General features: G+C 37.5%; 1 protein-coding gene across 17 annotated transcripts in view; it reads left to right on the top strand.

The window, feature by feature from the left end:
* SEMA5A (semaphorin 5A) overlaps positions 1–17,175 on the top strand; it is a 412,186-nt gene that overhangs the window by 282,848 nt on the left and 112,163 nt on the right. For all 17 annotated transcript variants that reach the window (XM_083823075.1, XM_083823077.1, XM_083823078.1 and 14 more), the window contains 3 exons: positions 823–1,108; positions 4,628–4,763; positions 9,485–9,689. In XM_083823075.1, coding sequence (XP_083679201.1) covers positions 823–1,108; positions 4,628–4,763; positions 9,485–9,689 — 627 coding nt within the window. The remainder of the gene's footprint in view (positions 1–822; positions 1,109–4,627; positions 4,764–9,484; positions 9,690–17,175) is intronic.

The raw sequence follows: 17,175 nt of genomic DNA, 5'->3' as shown, positions 1-17,175 counted from the left end.
TGTTCACTTATTAAACTTTTGGGATTGTTGCATAACAATGGATGTAATTCAAGCAGGTTTGTTTTGGTTTGTTCTTCCACTTCAAAATTTGGGAATGAAAACATATTTTACTTGTTTCTTAAGAGGTACCAATGTTCTATAATGATTCCTTACACAAGGGGGGTTCTTCTCCACAAACCCATGTATCAAACTTGTCTTGTAAGAATTCAACTCATCAAGTTGTCAATCTCTCTTAAACTCATGGACTTTTCTCAGTTTTAGTAATCCTTATTGGAAAAGGGCCATGTGTTTATTGTCTTCGGTATGTACAGTTTCCCTTCTTTTATTTCAAGAAATATTATCATCTGTTGTTTCCTAGACTTTTTTTTTGTTCTCTGATTTTTTCCTGTATGACTATTATTTTTTTAAATCATTTTAATCCTTTTTCTTAAAAGAAAAAAATACCATAATACTTAGAAAAATTTTAAACGAGATAAGGCTGATATGTGGTTACATTACCATCAGATGCTCTAATTTAGAATTCATTTTCTTTTCATTAAAGTGACTGAGTGCATTCTTAGACACACTCAGTAACCATCCATTATTCCAGTAATCTGGAGTGGCATGGTGGCAAAGCACAAATAGGCTTAACATGGAATATTAAACCAGTTACGTAGTAAGAATACACCACAATATAAGGTATAAGGATAATATAAGGTGTGTTTTTTCTAAACGTAGTGCCTGAAGTTATCTTCAGCTTGACATGGAAGCCAACTTTCATGTCCATATGACTGCATATATTACTGGGATACAATAAATAATCTTTTATTCTGTTATTTTCAGAACCAAATTTTGTGTCATCTTATGACATTGGGAACTTCACCTACTTCTTCTTCCGAGAGAATGCAGTGGAACATGACTGTGGGAAAACAGTTTTCTCTCGGGCAGCTAGGGTGTGCAAAAATGACATTGGTGGCAAGTTTGTGCTGGAGGATACCTGGACTACCTTCATGAAAGCTCGACTAAACTGCTCTCGTCCTGGAGAAATTCCATTTTACTATAATGAACTACAGAGCACTTTCTTCCTGCCAGAATTGGACTTGATCTATGGGATTTTTACCACTAATGTGTAAGTAAATTCCATGATACTTTTTTTGTTTGTTTGTTTGTTTTGTTTGCTATTTATAACAATAAAAGCTAAAGCTTCTGGGCTGTTCTCTGTTCTGTATTTGTGAAGTAAACATAATAATTTCAAACTACTGTTTGCCCAGTCTTGTGAAAAAGAGTCAGTTTCATATGTGTCCAATATGAATTGCTGAAGGTGTATGAAAGAAGGCAGAATTCTTAATATTTCTTTACAGCATAGAAGCAGTTATGTTTTATTCTGTCATCTTTTTCATAAATTTTAAGGCTATTCTGTCATGTACTTCATACACTCTTATAAAGACTTTTTTTTGTTTGTTTTACACATTATTTCATATGCATAAATATATGATGAGCTTATGAAATAAATATTTTCCAATTATAATTTCATGTGATCATGAATTTGACTCAATGTAATTTGAGTCAGGAAGTGCTCACTTTACCCAAAAGCGCACAAGATGTGCTCTTAAATATTATAAATCAGTCCTAACATATCCTACTGTAAGCTTGAGAATCAAATCAAAATTTAATCTGTTTTGTCTGAACCTTATATATCAACAAGGTAAAATCTGAAATTGTAGCATTTAGTCTTAAAAATTAAAAATTGTTAAATATTAAAACATTGTGAATGGACCTAAAAGCTTTCTGGACTCTGAACTTGATATCAAGAATAGCTTAACTTTCAGAAAAAAAAAGAGATTTTATCTCAGAAATGTGCACTCTTACATAAAATATGATAAATGGAGCTCATATGTTGCTCAGCAAGAACAGCCCATGAGTTATGGCTGTGCAGCCAAATTTTTACACTTCTGGAACAAGGTTTCAGATTTTGGTTTCTGATTCTTTTATCCACTTGCAGTTTCTTGCTGCATAAATCAGGTTTGCCTAGAATTTTAAAAGGTACTTGAGCACCTAAAACACTGCTCAGTGCCCCTTTCTAAACAGCTGAATACCTACATCCTATTTATATACATATGTATATTGAGAGGTGTATATATACACACATTAGCCAGGTGGAAACAGTCACAAATTAATGCTAGCAAATAATGAACCCTTAGATGATTTGACAGTGATCATGAATTTGGGCCTCAGCTCATTTCTCCTGCTTTTGGTACAGTCTGGTATTAACACATCTTTCAGACTGGGATATCCCCCTTAGCTGGCAGCTCAGGCAGTGAGCGTGGCTTTTGAGGGGCACCTTGCACCAGGCTGTGACAGTTCCTGACTTTGGGACATTGGGTGATAAGCTTAACACTGTTCTTGTACTGAAGCAATGTGTTGAAGATAAATGCTGCTTTTTGAAAGAGAAGAGCAGTCTTTGGGACTACTGGAGATAAGAAAATTTGGTGATATTTTCAACAGTTATTTTAATATCATTAGTCTGTTTTACTACCTAGTATGAGTCCTAGAGGACAGGCATTTCTCAGGTGGCGTGCTGAAGCACTGTTCAACATGATCTATCATGAGAAGTCAAAATAGCCTTGACACTCTCCTGCCATGGAAAGCCTGCCTGGCGGAATTCTGCTCCAGCAAATCTGCAAGGCTTTGGTCATGGCAGTCCCTCTGAAGGACTGTCCTGGCAATCTGTGGAATGGTGGGGTTTCCTGTGCTACAAATTACACCATTTCTGAGGTTGTTTCAGTGCTGTCATCATTCACCCTGATCCTTCTGAAAAGGAACCTGGAATGTAAGACCTTGACACATGAAAGGAGGCAGTACTTGAAACCTTGATGCTACTTCCTTCTTTCCTAGTAGCTTAGCATTCTGCCTTGTCCAACAGAGACATACTATTCAAAGAGGAATTAATTACAACTAATTGATTGATTGATTGATTTAGTGATAGCTCCATTTAGACTCTTGTTTCTGACATCAAATGTTGTAAATAAAATTTTGAACATTGTGGAAATTCAGAGTTCAGATTGCTTCCCCATGTTGCATATCGTTCACAGATATCTGCACAACCTGTATGATTTCAGTCTTGAAACCTGGTGATGGAGAGCCACCAGGGTTTCCCATGAGGGGAACCCACATACTCCTTTCCATTGGTGTAGCAGCATCAGATATTATTGAACCACATTCAGCATTCTTCAATCTCAGTATCTTTAGAATTGCAACGATTTTGTTGTACCCTAATTCTTTTTTAAATATACTGTGAAATATTTTGTGAGGGAAAAACTGAAGCATTTCTGTCTATAAATATTGTGAGTCCTAGCAAAACATGCACCAGTTATGTGTGTTTGACTTTTAAGTACATTGTACCTCCTGCTTCTTAATGAAGCTGATTTTATTTCTTTCAGACCATCTGAATATTTACAAGCATCAGTCTGATGTCCTTTAAGGACTTGAGGAAATTCAAGAAGAATTTGATATTTGTTAATAGTATTTGTAAGCTGTCTTTAATGATAGTTTATATAGGCCTGGAATTATCAACTCTATCAATAATTGATTCTGCAGAAAGTACTAGCACAAAACTTCAGGTTTTGGGGATTCTTTGAAATAAGGGTGACAAACATAAACAAGGAAATTTCTCTCTTGTCCTGCTGTTAAATCCATATATCCTAACTATTTTTTTCAGTTTTGAAAAGTTTTGTTAAATTTGTTATTTTTTCTCTCCATCATTTCGGAGTTTCTATAGTAGGTTTTCTAAAGGCTTGTGTAAAATGCACGGTAGCTTAAAAAAAATAAAAAGAAGAAAGCTTTGTGGATCAATTGTCAGCTGTTTTACCTGCGGTGCAAATTTGTGCAACTGCCACCTTAATTATCTATATCTTTATCTCATATTGTGGAAAAGAACAATGCAATTTTCCACATTAAGAGATCTTGGAGTCACTGAGTTATATTGTTTACACCACGCAGAATTGCTTTATCGTGAAATCTGTCACATTTTCGAGACAAGAACAGGAAATTGTATGTTTTGCCTGGCTGCTGTTTATTCCTGTAACAGGAGATCTCGTAAAGTATGCAATCCAAGTTGTTTTCCCTTGATGGGTTTCTGGAATTTGCATTTTTGTTGCTGTACATCATCATTTGGAAGATGGGATTTTTGTTCAGGTTTCTTACCCAGGGATTCCGTAGGGTTCAGAAATATGCCATAAGATGAAAATCCTTACCTCTTTGTATTGTCATTGGTTACATAGAAGAACCATTAATGAGCCCCAAGAAGAATGTTATCCTGAGCTTTGAAACTAGAAGAAAGATGTCCTTGATGCATGTGATTATATGTGGGAATAAAGTATGGCCTTCTTGTACTAGAGTAGCAGCACAAAATATGAAGTTTCTCCCATATGAGCTACTTGGCAAGGGTGACAAAAAATTAAGTCCAATGTCAGCACATCATGTATCTTTATCTTGAGATACTATCTCCTGGGTGATCATAATAGTTTTGTTAATTACTTGAAGGATTGGAGAATTAATAAAGGAGAATATATATATTTTTTAATCTATTTTTCAGCAAATTAACTTCATAATGTTGTTATTTAAGTTAATGTTTATATTTCTCTTGCAGGAACAGCATAGCAGCCTCGGCAGTTTGCGTTTTCAACCTGAGTGCCATAACTCAGGCTTTTAATGGACCCTTCAAATACCAGGAAAACTCTCGCTCAGCTTGGCTTCCATATCCCAATCCTAACCCTAATTTTCAGGTACAGATATGTGGGAGAAGGACAATAGTTTACAAGTGGTGGTTTGTTTCAGAATGTTGTGTGTCTCGTACTTAAGTAACTCCAGAGTTTCCCAGTATATTGTAGCCTAAGACCTTAAAATTTAAAAATAAATAAATAAATGGAAAAAAAGCTTAAGAATTCCCCCCTATTTCAACATCCTTAATTTTATCTTTTCACAAAATAATTTGAGTTGGAAAGAGGATGTGCTTTGAAGGTTAGGAGAAAAAAAAGCTTAACTTTAATCTGTCAAAATGAAGCATTGTAGTTATCTGTCAAGATAATATTAATTCCTGGTTCAAATATAATCAACTTGTTATTCTCCTTTACACTGCATTTGTGCTATTAGAATCTGGAAAGGAAACACTGTTTCACAGAAAAAAATGATAGGGGGAGAAGATAGGGGGGAAAAAAGGAGTGGTTACCATTGTGTATATTTCTCTGTGCAAGGCGGTCCATGCTTGTGAAGAGTCTGATTAAAATAATTTGTGAAGTGTTGTGCTCCTTATTTGAACTTGTCAGCCTCAGAGCATGTAATGATCTGTAGCTGGCTGACAGCATAAAACTAATTACTTCAAGGTGGGTCAGTCACTGGTACTCTTAAACAAAAATAAAAGGATATTTCAGGTAAGCACATATGCACACATTTGTTGTGGTTTAACCCTGGGAGCCAAACACCAGAGCCACTCTGTCACTCCCCCTCCTCAATGGGACAGGGTGAGAACATACGATGATAAAAAGCTCATTGGGTTGAGGTAAGGACAGGGGGATTGCTCAATTACTGTCATGAGCTAAACAGGCTCAGCATAAGGGAAATTAATATAATTTATGGCCAATTAATAACAGACTTGAAGAGTGAGAACTTAAAAAAAGAGAAAAAAAAAAAGAGAAAACATCCACCCTCTTCCACCTCCTCCCCCTGAGTAGTGCAGGAGAAAGGGGAATGGGGGCTGCGGTCAGTCCCTGATGCTTTTTCTCCACTGCTCCTTCAGGGTCACTCTGTGCCCCTGCTCCACGTGGGGTCCCTCCCACGGGATGCCATCCTTCCCGAACTGAGCCTGCAGGGGCTTCCCACAGGCAGCAGCTCTTCAAGGACTGCTCCAGATATGGGTCCTTACCACGGGGTCCATCCATCCCCCAGGAGCAAACTGCTCCAGCACGGGTCCCCCACGGGCGGCAGCTCCCCCCAGACCCCCTGCTCCTGCGTGGGCTCCTCTCCACGGGCTGCAGCTCCGGCCCGGGGCCTGCTCCTGCGGGGGCTCTCCATGGGCCGCAGCCTCCTCCAGGCCACATCCACCTGCTCCACCGGGGGCTCCTCCACGGGCTGCAGCGTGGAGATCTGCTCCGTGTGGGACCCGTGGGCTGCAGGGGGACAGCCTGCTCCACCAGGGGCCTCTCCACAGCCCGCAGGGGAACTGCTGCTGCCTGCCTGGGTCCCTTTTGGAGCTTGCTGGAGCTGGCTCTGATCCTGACTTGGTGCAGCTGCTGGGCTCTGCTCACAGAGGCCACTCCAGCTCTCCTGCTACCAAGCCCTTGCCACCCAATACAGCATTTTTATTCTTCTGCACGGTCACTACTCCCACAAGGAGAATTATAGTGAGAGCCATGCTGGCAAGGGAAATAGAAGGAAAACTACTTTAATATAGTGATTAAAACCAATAACTTTTCACTACAATATTTAAATGTGGATCTGCCTTTCACCCTTCCTTTAATCTCGATACAATCTCAGGGGTTTAGTGCTGCTTCTATAACAGCCTTCCCTATCTTGTTAAGGTCATGAGCTCTCTGCAAGCATGAAACAGAACCATCCACCAGGGACTGTAGGTAGTTTTAATTACGCCCTGATTTATGCAAGCAAAGGAAAATAAAGCACTGAATATGCTCTGAATACAGGCCAGAGCCCTGTTACCTTTTCTGAGTAGTGTGTTTGGCATTATCCCCAAGTGACAAAATACCATTTAAGTGAGCCATATTGCCGAAGCAGGCTATTATTGGTATATAACTTTTTACATTTTGTAGAAATAGTTACGTTGTCAGAATAATGATTTTAAGAAGATCTAAGTGAGGCTATACTTTTGAAAAAAGAAACCTGAAGAAAGGCTTGTATGTAAAAATCTTCTTTCTGACTAAATGAAAGTCAAATGCAAGTTATTAATGTCTCCCTGCAAAACCTTTATTAATGAGTCTAATTATTGCAAAAGCACCCCATACAGAATGGTGCATACAAATGAAGCTAACAGTCCAATGGCTATGTAAAAACAGTTGGAATCTATATTGTACTGTCAGTATTCATCTCTAATTCCCAGTCCAGGCAGTGAAATGTTGAAATTTCTTGTTTGGAGAATCTGGCTGGTTTTAATATGACTGGTACTTTCTCTATCAAATTTACAAGAGCAGCAACATTTCTATCGTATCTCACAGAGCAACAGCTTCGTAGGCTAGCACTAGTTTAAAGAGCTGTAACGTGGCCTTTTACAACACAGTATTGATGCCAATTCATGTTAACTGATCTCTAGGTATCATTAGTGATGTTGAACTTCTGTTTTTCACAGGTGCTATCTTTTATTCATTTGAACTTTCAGTTAGATTTTTGGCTCCATAAGTGCAGTGCCGACATATACCAGAAGCTAGTCTAATGCTTAGAGCTAGGTGTAACCTTTTTAAGATTTCACAGTGCTTTAAAGTACATACTGCATGTAGAGAGGATACGTACTCTGGCTGAACTTGTGATTTCCTTCCCCAAAAGGAGGAAGCATGGGTATGGTAAAATATAAGAAGTTCTGTTTATGTAGTTGGAGAATTAGATTTATCCTCAGAGTATTCAGCTACTCAGCAGTAACAGACAGAAGCACATGATTATGAAGGAACTCTACTGCTGGGTGGTGATAATTACATTCAGCATTTTATTTCCAAGGCTGGATGTAATGATGTATTAATTGAAATATTTTCCAGATTAGAATAGTACTGGAGTCCCAGTCCTGAACAACACTGTTTCTTTCCAGAGCTTGTTACTTTTCTCCTTATGCAGGACATCTTCCATTGTAAGACCAAGGACAATATGTATTTCAGTGTACTATGAGCATTCTAGCTGGAATCTTTCTAGCTTGATATAATCAGAAGAATGCTTCTTTGGCATGCTTATTATTTTATTTTATTTTATTTTATTTTATTTTATTTTATTTTATTTTATTTATTTTTTTCAGTGGTGTGGCATGCAGGGTGCTCATAGAGCAAGAAAAATAGCTGTTTCCTGTCAGTTGTCTTTCGTCCTCATAGGTTCTCTTGTTATGGAATTACTGATTGAATTAAAAAAATAAAATCTATATTTGGAGTGATCACTTAATTCCAGATTGCTAACACAGCAATGATGAAAAAATAACTTCTAGGGTTTTGCAGACTGTATGATTTAGTTCATATAGTGATTTATAGTGCAATTTATGACATAGTATCCTAGAATCATAAAATGGTTTGGGTTGGAAGGGACCTCAAAGATCATTTAGTTCCAACCCCCCTGCAATTGGCAGAGACACTTTCCACTAGACGAGGTTGCCCGAAGCCCCATCCAACCTGGCCTTGAACACTTCCAGGGAAGGGGGATCCATAACTTCCCTTCCTAATTGCCCTGACCCATGTATAGGACCTTATTACACTTGGCATTTTTGAACGTCATAAGGTTCACACAGGCCCACCTCTCAAGCCTGTCCAGGTCCCTCTGGATGGCATCCCTTCCCTCCAGTGTGTTGACCACACCACACAGCTTGGTGTCATCATTCAAATTACTGAACTTGCACTCAATCCCACTGTCCATGTCACTGACAAAGCTGTTAAGCTGGTCCTAAAAGTGGAATAGAGTGAAAAAATATGACTTGAGTATCCTTTCACATCACTAATGTTTGATAAATGTTGTGAAGTACTGTTTTACTTCTCTAATGCATCTGTGTATGAGTAAACATGAAGATGTTTACATACTCACACATGTTAAGCATATATCTAGTGTCCTCAGTTAGTTGAAGACCTAAACACAAAGATTTTAAAATTAATTGCTGCTTATCTTGCTTTGTTTAGTTGTGTTTGGAATTTGTGCATGTGATGAATAAATACACAGAAATTAGTACAAATTTTATATATACAATATGGTCAGTTCCAAAGCAAACATATCTTTGCTATGGATAACATTTTTAGTAAGATTTATAGTTAGAACTCTATTCTGTCCATTCTTGGCTAACGAACACAAAGTCTGAAGAAGCTTATAGAACTGTGGAGAACTGTGCTGTGACCTGGGATTCCTGTCAGACCCTGGCTGTGATAGAGATTTCCTTTGAAAATTTGTAATGCCTTTAGCACTGTGTCTGTGTAGATTGTGAAGAAAACTAGTCAGAAATTTCCGATAGTAGCTTTTCTTCTTGCTGCCCTGTGTGCATAAGTTATAGCCAAATATTACTATAACCCATCTGTAGTCAGTCTGGTGCCCTTTCATATTGCTTGGAGTTAGGGAGTCCACTTAGTACTGCCTCAGGAAAGTGGAGCTTCCTCAGTCACTGTGTGAACGGTCTGATCAGCACCGAAATGTGCCATGAATGTGGAATTCCAAAGTGTCGCTATAATACACAGTCTTGGTATTCATGTTCTTATGTTCTAATTCAGAGAGTAAATCTGTTGTTATCGTTGAGGCATATGGTAACGTTACTTTTCTGTGTTTGCAGTGCGGCACCATGGACCAGGGTTTGTATGTGAATCTGACTGAGAGGAATCTTCAGGATGCTCAAAAATTCTTCTTAATGCATGAAGTCGTTCAACCAGTTATTCCAATTCCTTACTTCATGGAAGACAATAGCCGATTTTCTCATGTGGTTGTGGATGTTGTGCAGGGCAAGGACATGCTCTTCCATATCATCTATCTTGCCACAGGTATGAACTCTGTGTTGTTGTGATAACTGCAAAAGTGTGAGGTCTGTGAATTTTAATGGTCTGTAAATCAGTTTGGCAGCGTGTGTAACACCTTGAACAACAGTTTGTTGTTGTTTCATTTATGGAAGCATTATCTCTGCCTTTACATTTTCTGAGTAAATGAGTTCAGTAGTTTGCAGTGTCTTGGTTTATATAATATTGTGAACTTAGATGTTGGTGTCTTTACAGTTCTTTGAAAGCATGAAGTCTATATGCCACTAAGGGAGTGAATGGCCGGAAATTCTGTAAACACGAATTGACAAGTTTCTCTCTTCTATTCTTTTCTATGTAGTTAAGGGTACCATCACACTCAAGGTTCATACATTGCTTCAGTTCTCTGACTAAAATTGTCTTGATTAGAAGTATTGCTTTCTAGGTTTAAAATTTCATTCAAGCTTCTTAAAACCACTGAAGGTGTCAGAGAATTGATCTTGCAGAAGAATGGTGTCCCTAACTGATACTGAAATATTAGGTTGGAGTAACGTGTTTAGAGCTTTGTGGCAGAAAACTTAGGGCAATTCTCACATAGTTAGTTCTAAGCACATTAGCAGGGGATATCTCATCTAAACAGTGGTTTACTAGTGTGCCTTTTTAGTCTCATAGTGAGTAAGCACCAAATACAAAAAAAATTAAAGAAATAATCTGTTGATCAACATGTGGAAGAAAAATCTTATACAACTAGTTATTTGTTCTTGCAATCAATGAGGTCAATTTCTATAGAATTTCATCATAATCATCACATCAATTATAGAGAAACTGAATCATTTTGATCACTCTTAAATATGATTTATTATTGAAAATTGTATATTCTGTGGCTTATCACTTATCAGGAACCTCAGGATCATAGAATGGCCTGGGTTGGAAGGGACCTCAAGGATCATCTAGTTCCAACGCCCCTGCCTTAGGGCAGGGATGTCACCCACTAGATCAGGTTGCTCAGGGCCTCATCTAACCTGGTCTTGAACACCTTCAGGAATGGGGCATCCACAACCTCTCTGGACAACCTGTTCCAGTTCCTTACCATCCTCTGAGTGAAAAATTTCCTTCTAACCTCTAATCTAAATCTCCCTCTTTTAGTTTAAAACCATCCCCCCTTGTCCTATCATCATCTATCTGAGTAAAGTCCTTCTCCATCCTTTTTATAAGTATTTTTTTAAGTATTGAAAGGCTGCGATGAGGTCACCCCGGAGCCTTCTCTTCTGTAGGTTGAACAGCCCCAGCTCTCTGAGCCTTTCTTCGCAGGAGAAGTGCTCCAGCCCTCTGATTATTTTTGTGGCCCTTCTCTGGACCCGCTCTAACAGAGCCCCCAAGTCCTTCTCTGCAGGGCTGCTCTCAATGAGTTCTTCTCCCAGTCTGTGCTCATGTCCGGGATTGCCCCAGCCCAGGTGCAGCACCCTGCATTGAGACTTGTTGAACCTCATTAGGTTCATGTGGGCCCACTTCTCAAGCCTGTCGAGGTCCCTTTGGATGGCATCCCTTCCTTCTATCATATCAACCACACCACTCAGCTTGGAGTCATCTGCAAACTTGCAGAGGGTACACTCGATCCCACTGTCTATGTCATCGATGAAGATATTAAACAGTACGGAAAATTGTGCATTGTGGTTCAATACGTGATTTATTTTTCCCCTGCAAACATTATATCTTTTTTTTTTCTTTTTTTTTTTTTTTTTTTCTTTTCAGTGAAGATTATTTCTTTCTGAGTCTGAAGAGATTTTTGAGTAATTTGGCGCATTTGGGTGGGACAGTATTTCTTGTCATATTATCCTGGTAGATAAATCTTTCTAATTGTGCTCCTGGAAAGACAGGCAGTAACCTGAAAGTCTTTAATAAGTTAAAACTGTACTTGGATTTGGCCAGTTGTCGTTGAAACAACCTGCTGGTTGGTAAGTCATAGCCTCATTAGCCATCATGCCTATTCTAAGTGCAGTTTGTACTGTAGCGATCTGACAGAAACTGAATTACAGAAACATGTACTCGGTTTTATATGAAGACACTGTCACTGTGTTGTAGGATATTTACATTATAATGACAGCATTGAGAATGATGTAATTTGTCACAATTCTGGTTGTTTTCAGTTTTTCTTACTGTTTTTCCTTTTATGTCTGATTCAAAAAGTGAGGATATAAAATTTCAAGTTTCATGGTTCATTAATAATGTGTATTCAATAACAGTTCCAAGTTCTTTTTATGCATCCTTCTTGCTGCTGAAAATATGTTGCTTGTATATTCCTTATGATATATACTTGCCCTTTACATTTATTCTTCTCTGTACTTCTGTTTTCAGTCATTTATGGAAGTAGGATTCTATGGTAGCTGAATCTTTAGTCTGACACCAGTACATGCTTTTATGTAATCAGAAAGTGTGTGGTGCATGAATGTGAGAAACTGTACGATAAAGAAACATAAGTAACAAAATAGTGTTATGGAAGTTTTTTTTCTGATAGAGCAAATTCTATTTCACTTTGATTTCACCCAACTGCAGTTTTTTGTTGTTTTTTTTTTTTGTTGTTAACGTTCCTTCTGTGTGCACTCCCAATTGAGCATAAGTACTAAGCTTTATTTAAAAAAAAACAAACCAACATTAATACTTACTTTTCAGAAACATTAGCTGATTGGTAGAAGTGAAAATGAGCCTCATATTTTTATATAAGTACCATACCTACAATACGTGAGGGTAGTGTAAAAATACTCAAGTATACCAAAATACACAGTGTAGTTTTCTTAAAATCTTATGAACTGGGGGAAATGACAGTATTTCTACCTTTTTGGTGTGCAAGTCACTTTAATTTCATTATAGTGGTAATGATGCAGGACCTTAGTTCTCCATAGAGTTAGATTATCTTGTGTAGAAGGTCTGTGACAGTTAGTGCAGAGTTTGCATCCTAAACTGCATGTGGTAAAAGATTACCAAGACAACACTGCTTCTATAAACAACAGAAACTAGAAGGCAATGGTGTTAACTGTGGAAACCAGCACTGACTTTAAAACCACAGAATCATAGAATGGTTTGAGTTGGAAGGGAACTAAAGATCATCTAATTCCAACCCTCCTGCCATGGGCAGGGACACCTCCCACCAGACCAGGTTGCTCAAAACCCCATCCAAGCTGACCTTGAACAATTCCAGGAACAGGGCATCCACAGCTTCTCTGGGCAAGTCAAGTGATGGGTCAGATTTCTCAGAGAGGTTGTGCAGTCTCCACCCTCGAAGGTTTTCAAGACTAGACTGCTACCCAGTCTATGTTACAACTAGTTCTCCTTTGAGCAGGAGATTGGATTTGAGACCACCTGAAATCCGTTCCAACCTGAATTATCCTGTCTGTCACATTCCAGTACAGTATGCAAATTGGTTGGGCTAAACTGCATTTTTAAACAATCCTGTGAGAATAGATGTCACTGTACTACTTGGTGCCAAAAGGGAAATACGTTCAACTCCTGATAACTGGTGGTAAGGAATTTATACCTACTGCCATAAAGCAGGATGGATCCAACCCATGCTGTGGGGGATGTATTCTGCCTAACTTTTGTAGTTTTAATTCATTGCAACATTCTTACAAAATTGCCTCTTAACATTCATGAAGCTGATTCAGTGGAAAGGTAAACATATAGATTAGATTGAATACAAATGAATGCTCTGTCTTTGTTAATCAAAGCAAAAATCCTATTATTTGAAGCAGATAGGCAGTAGTTAAGAGAAAATTCCTTCTTCCCTCATCTCACATTCACCTACTTCTCCAACCTGTTATCAGAATTACAGGTATGACAGAGGAGAATAACCCTGACAGTATTAAAAGTGTATTCTAATTTCATTAAGTCTTACGTAGAGATAATGTTACTTAAGGAGAGACTGGGAATAAGCAAACAAATGCATTAATCTGCTGTGTAAACAGTCTTCATTTCTTAAACCTCTGCCAAGTCATCATTCTTCTGGAGATTCTGATGTGCTGGGATTTAACAGCTACTGCTGGTATCAAAAATATATTCTACTACTTTGGAAACACATCTTAATCTTCTGCTGCCCTGACTTCTAACAGAGAAAGAAGGGATATATCAATTCCTGCACATTTTCTGTTGCTTAGAACTAGCACAGTGATGCTGTCTTTAGGCAGGCAGAAATCTCTGAAACATTTTTCAGTGGTTCAGAAATGAAAGTCAAGGAAAGAATTCACAGAAGTTCTGAACTACAAATTATCTCTAATAATAGGTTAAAGGTGGAGCAGGTTAGTGAATGATCTGACTAGTTCTGACTACTTTTTAAATTTCAAAAAAGTAAAAACAAAATGGTGTTACACATTTCATAGTTTTGTGTACTTTCCCCTTCTTCTCGTCTGTCTTTTTGTCCTTTTCTCCTCTCCTTTTTCTTTCTCCATTTAACTTTTTTTCCTTTTCAGTTTACATGCCTAGGTGTCCTGCGATTAAAAACTTTGCTAATGTAAAAAAGGTCTCCAAAGCATTTTTCAGGATACTGCAACAAGAGCAAAAGCTTGAGAAAATATACTCCAAGTAGCCTTTATTTAGAAGGTTGTTACAAAATGTATTGATTTATTGGAACAAATAAGAAAATTCTTAGATTTGTTGTCTTAGATTAGTTTGAGGGTATTCTGAAACCAGTTTCTGGTTGCTGGCTTTTGAGAATTCAGAAAAAATAATATTGACATTGTCTGAAAATGAATTTCAAGGTCATATTTTAAAAATGGTGGAAAAAAATCCCATGTTTTCTTAGTACTTTTCTCAGTGGGCAAAATATATACCCTCTGTATCCTGAGCAGAAATTATATATGCTTGGTGGTGGATCTTGATTACGGTAATTTATGCTTTAGCACTGATGAAATTGGGGTATAGCTAACTTACAAAGATCTAGTGAAACGTGAAGAAATATTTACTGTTGGTTGCATAGCTTATCTCTATGCTAAGAGCGGGCTTTTCACTGAACTGAGCCTGAATTTTTGTACCATAAAGACAGGTTTTATTTGAGACTTAAAGATGACCAGAGTAAGTTATGGAAGCTGTACCAAGAAGTTCAGGAAGGTAGCATTTTTTTTCCCTCTTAAGACCTCAAAAATATGCATAGCAATGGAAAGAATAATGATTAAAAAATAAATGATGATACACATGAAATAATGATTATGAAGGCACGTGGAGGTTTCACAAAGAAATTTCAAACGGAAAATGCAGATGGATTTTTCATACATTTGCCTACAGCAGGAGAATAACAGGTATTAAATCTACACAAATGTAACATTTTTTCTGTTGAAGCCCTCCCTGATGTTGCAGATTTTCCAGAGATTAGTCCTTACCTCATGAAGTGATTTGGAGTATGCATGACATTCATTGTGGAAATGCTATCAAAATATTTTGTATTTCTCCCATTTGTCTTACTAGATGAGAGTAAATTGATGCAAAGTAGTGCAAGATTTGATTCTTCCACTTTTTGTTACAATACTATCTTTTTACTTTTGTTTTTGTTAGCCATACAGGACACATTTTGCTAAGGAACAACCCAAGATCTTAAAAAGAAGAAAGAGGGAAAGGGAAAAGGAAAGGGAAAAGGAAAAGGAAAAGGAAAAGGAAAAGGAAAAGGAAAAAAAAGCAATGAATATGTGGTTTTGCTTCAAAATTTTGGAGGAAATGTCGTCATTTTCCTGGCAGACTACAGGTTCTGATCAAAGTGTGCAGCTTTCATACTTAATGAGCGTAGTGTCATAATATAAGCAGTAAGTGTGAAGCTATGGACCTTGACATTATGAACCTTAACATTATAAGCAAAAATATATGCTTATATACATTTCATACATGGTGAAGAGAGCAGCAAAGCTTAAATTGACTGCATTTTTTTTTTCTTTCCAATTTGGCACTATTTCTGACTGTATTGTCTCAGGTGTGTTGGGATTATTGAAAGTAATCTGCAGATAGTTTTTGTAGAAAGAAGCTCTAGATATTTCCTGTAAGCTTAAGAACACCTGTTTAGTCTAGAAACTGCCATATAAATGCAATAATAACAATGATCAAAATAGTTATAATTTGAGTCACAACTCAAGTGTGAAAGTGGTAGGTAGACTATTTGTATGTATTAATGCTTTCTAGTTCAAAAACAGAGCAGCAGGAAAAATCAGAGTGCAGGTAGATAATGGGGCATACGCACTGTAGCAGGCAATAGTCAGAGAGTTTTAAAACTCTTTCACATCTGTTAAGATATTACCAAAATTAAAAGAAAATGGTTGCTTTGTTTCTCTGTCTTTCCTTGATAAAGACATAGTGTGTTTATACACAGTCCTAAAGCTCCACTACAATGTTTTTAAAACTACTTCCCTGTAACTTCTTGTCCTCCTGGCCTTTTGCAGTATCATTTTAAGAGGTTTGAAGAATGGACATTTTCCAATTACTTTTCTGTCTAGAAGTAGTGCACCTTGGAAGACACCAGTCTTCCAAGACCAGCAACGTGATGATCATGAACATTGTTTAAAAAATTATGCAGTAAATCATCAAAGGAATAACCTTATCTTCTGCTCTTTTTACAGTGACCATTACCACTGATAAAGGAAAATCTACTTGAGTGAACACATTGTTTATATTATTAATCTTTCCATGAAACATTTTGCTGCAAAGCCTGAAAAAAGATTGCATTGTTTTGGCTTTGAGAGTCTAATGTTCACTCTGGGATTCATGCTAATGTTATTACTGAGAATGCTTCTTATATGCTCTTGCCAGAATAAGAATATTTATAATATTTTCCATACAGAATCAAAAGAAAGGATAGTGTAAACGTTAGCCATTTTACTAAGTAATTTAAACACAGAAATGTTGATTTGCCACTGCCTTATGTATTGTGTCACCTCTACTGGGCAAAATGGCTTTAAAATGTTACCAGATTGGAATGGCCATGTTTGAAGTCCAGGCTACAAATGATACTGTCAAGCTCTAGAGAATCAAACCCTGAATCGTAGATGTTTACTACTGATTTCCCTTGGCTTTTTCACTCTGTGTGGAGATCTTTCTTTCTGCCAGCTCCAGTCAGAGAGCGCTAAAGAGGTTTCTTAATAAATTGATGACTCTAAGTAGAGCTGGTTAAATTATTCATTGACAGCAATTTATATGTGAGAACCATAGCCCTTTATTTGGTTCACAAATTACCCACTATTTATTTGTAGTCATTTTTTATTGTTATTGTCAACTCAGAAATAGGTCATGATTTTGATTAGTTTGTTGCTGGTATTTGCCCAGATAGTTTGTTCATATTTTAGATAGCATGTTCATGAATTGCTTGCTGCAAATAGGTGGCATTTGTATTCTGTTCTCATGGGATAAATTTAAGCAGGAGAAGCCTTTTTGTCCGTTCACAAGTTATGGTTATGTCTTTATAATTGCCCAGCTCTATCGGATAAAGACTGTAAATAAATGTCCAAAGAACATACGGTGTGGGCTCTTCTGTGCCATCATTGGAAGTCAG

Source organism: Anser anser (assembly GCF_964211835.1).
Source record: "Anser anser genome assembly, chromosome: 2".
Taxonomy (NCBI): domain Eukaryota; kingdom Metazoa; phylum Chordata; class Aves; order Anseriformes; family Anatidae; genus Anser; species Anser anser.
The sequence above is the reverse complement of the archived record's forward strand: the minus strand, read 5'-3'. Positions and strand labels throughout refer to the sequence as shown.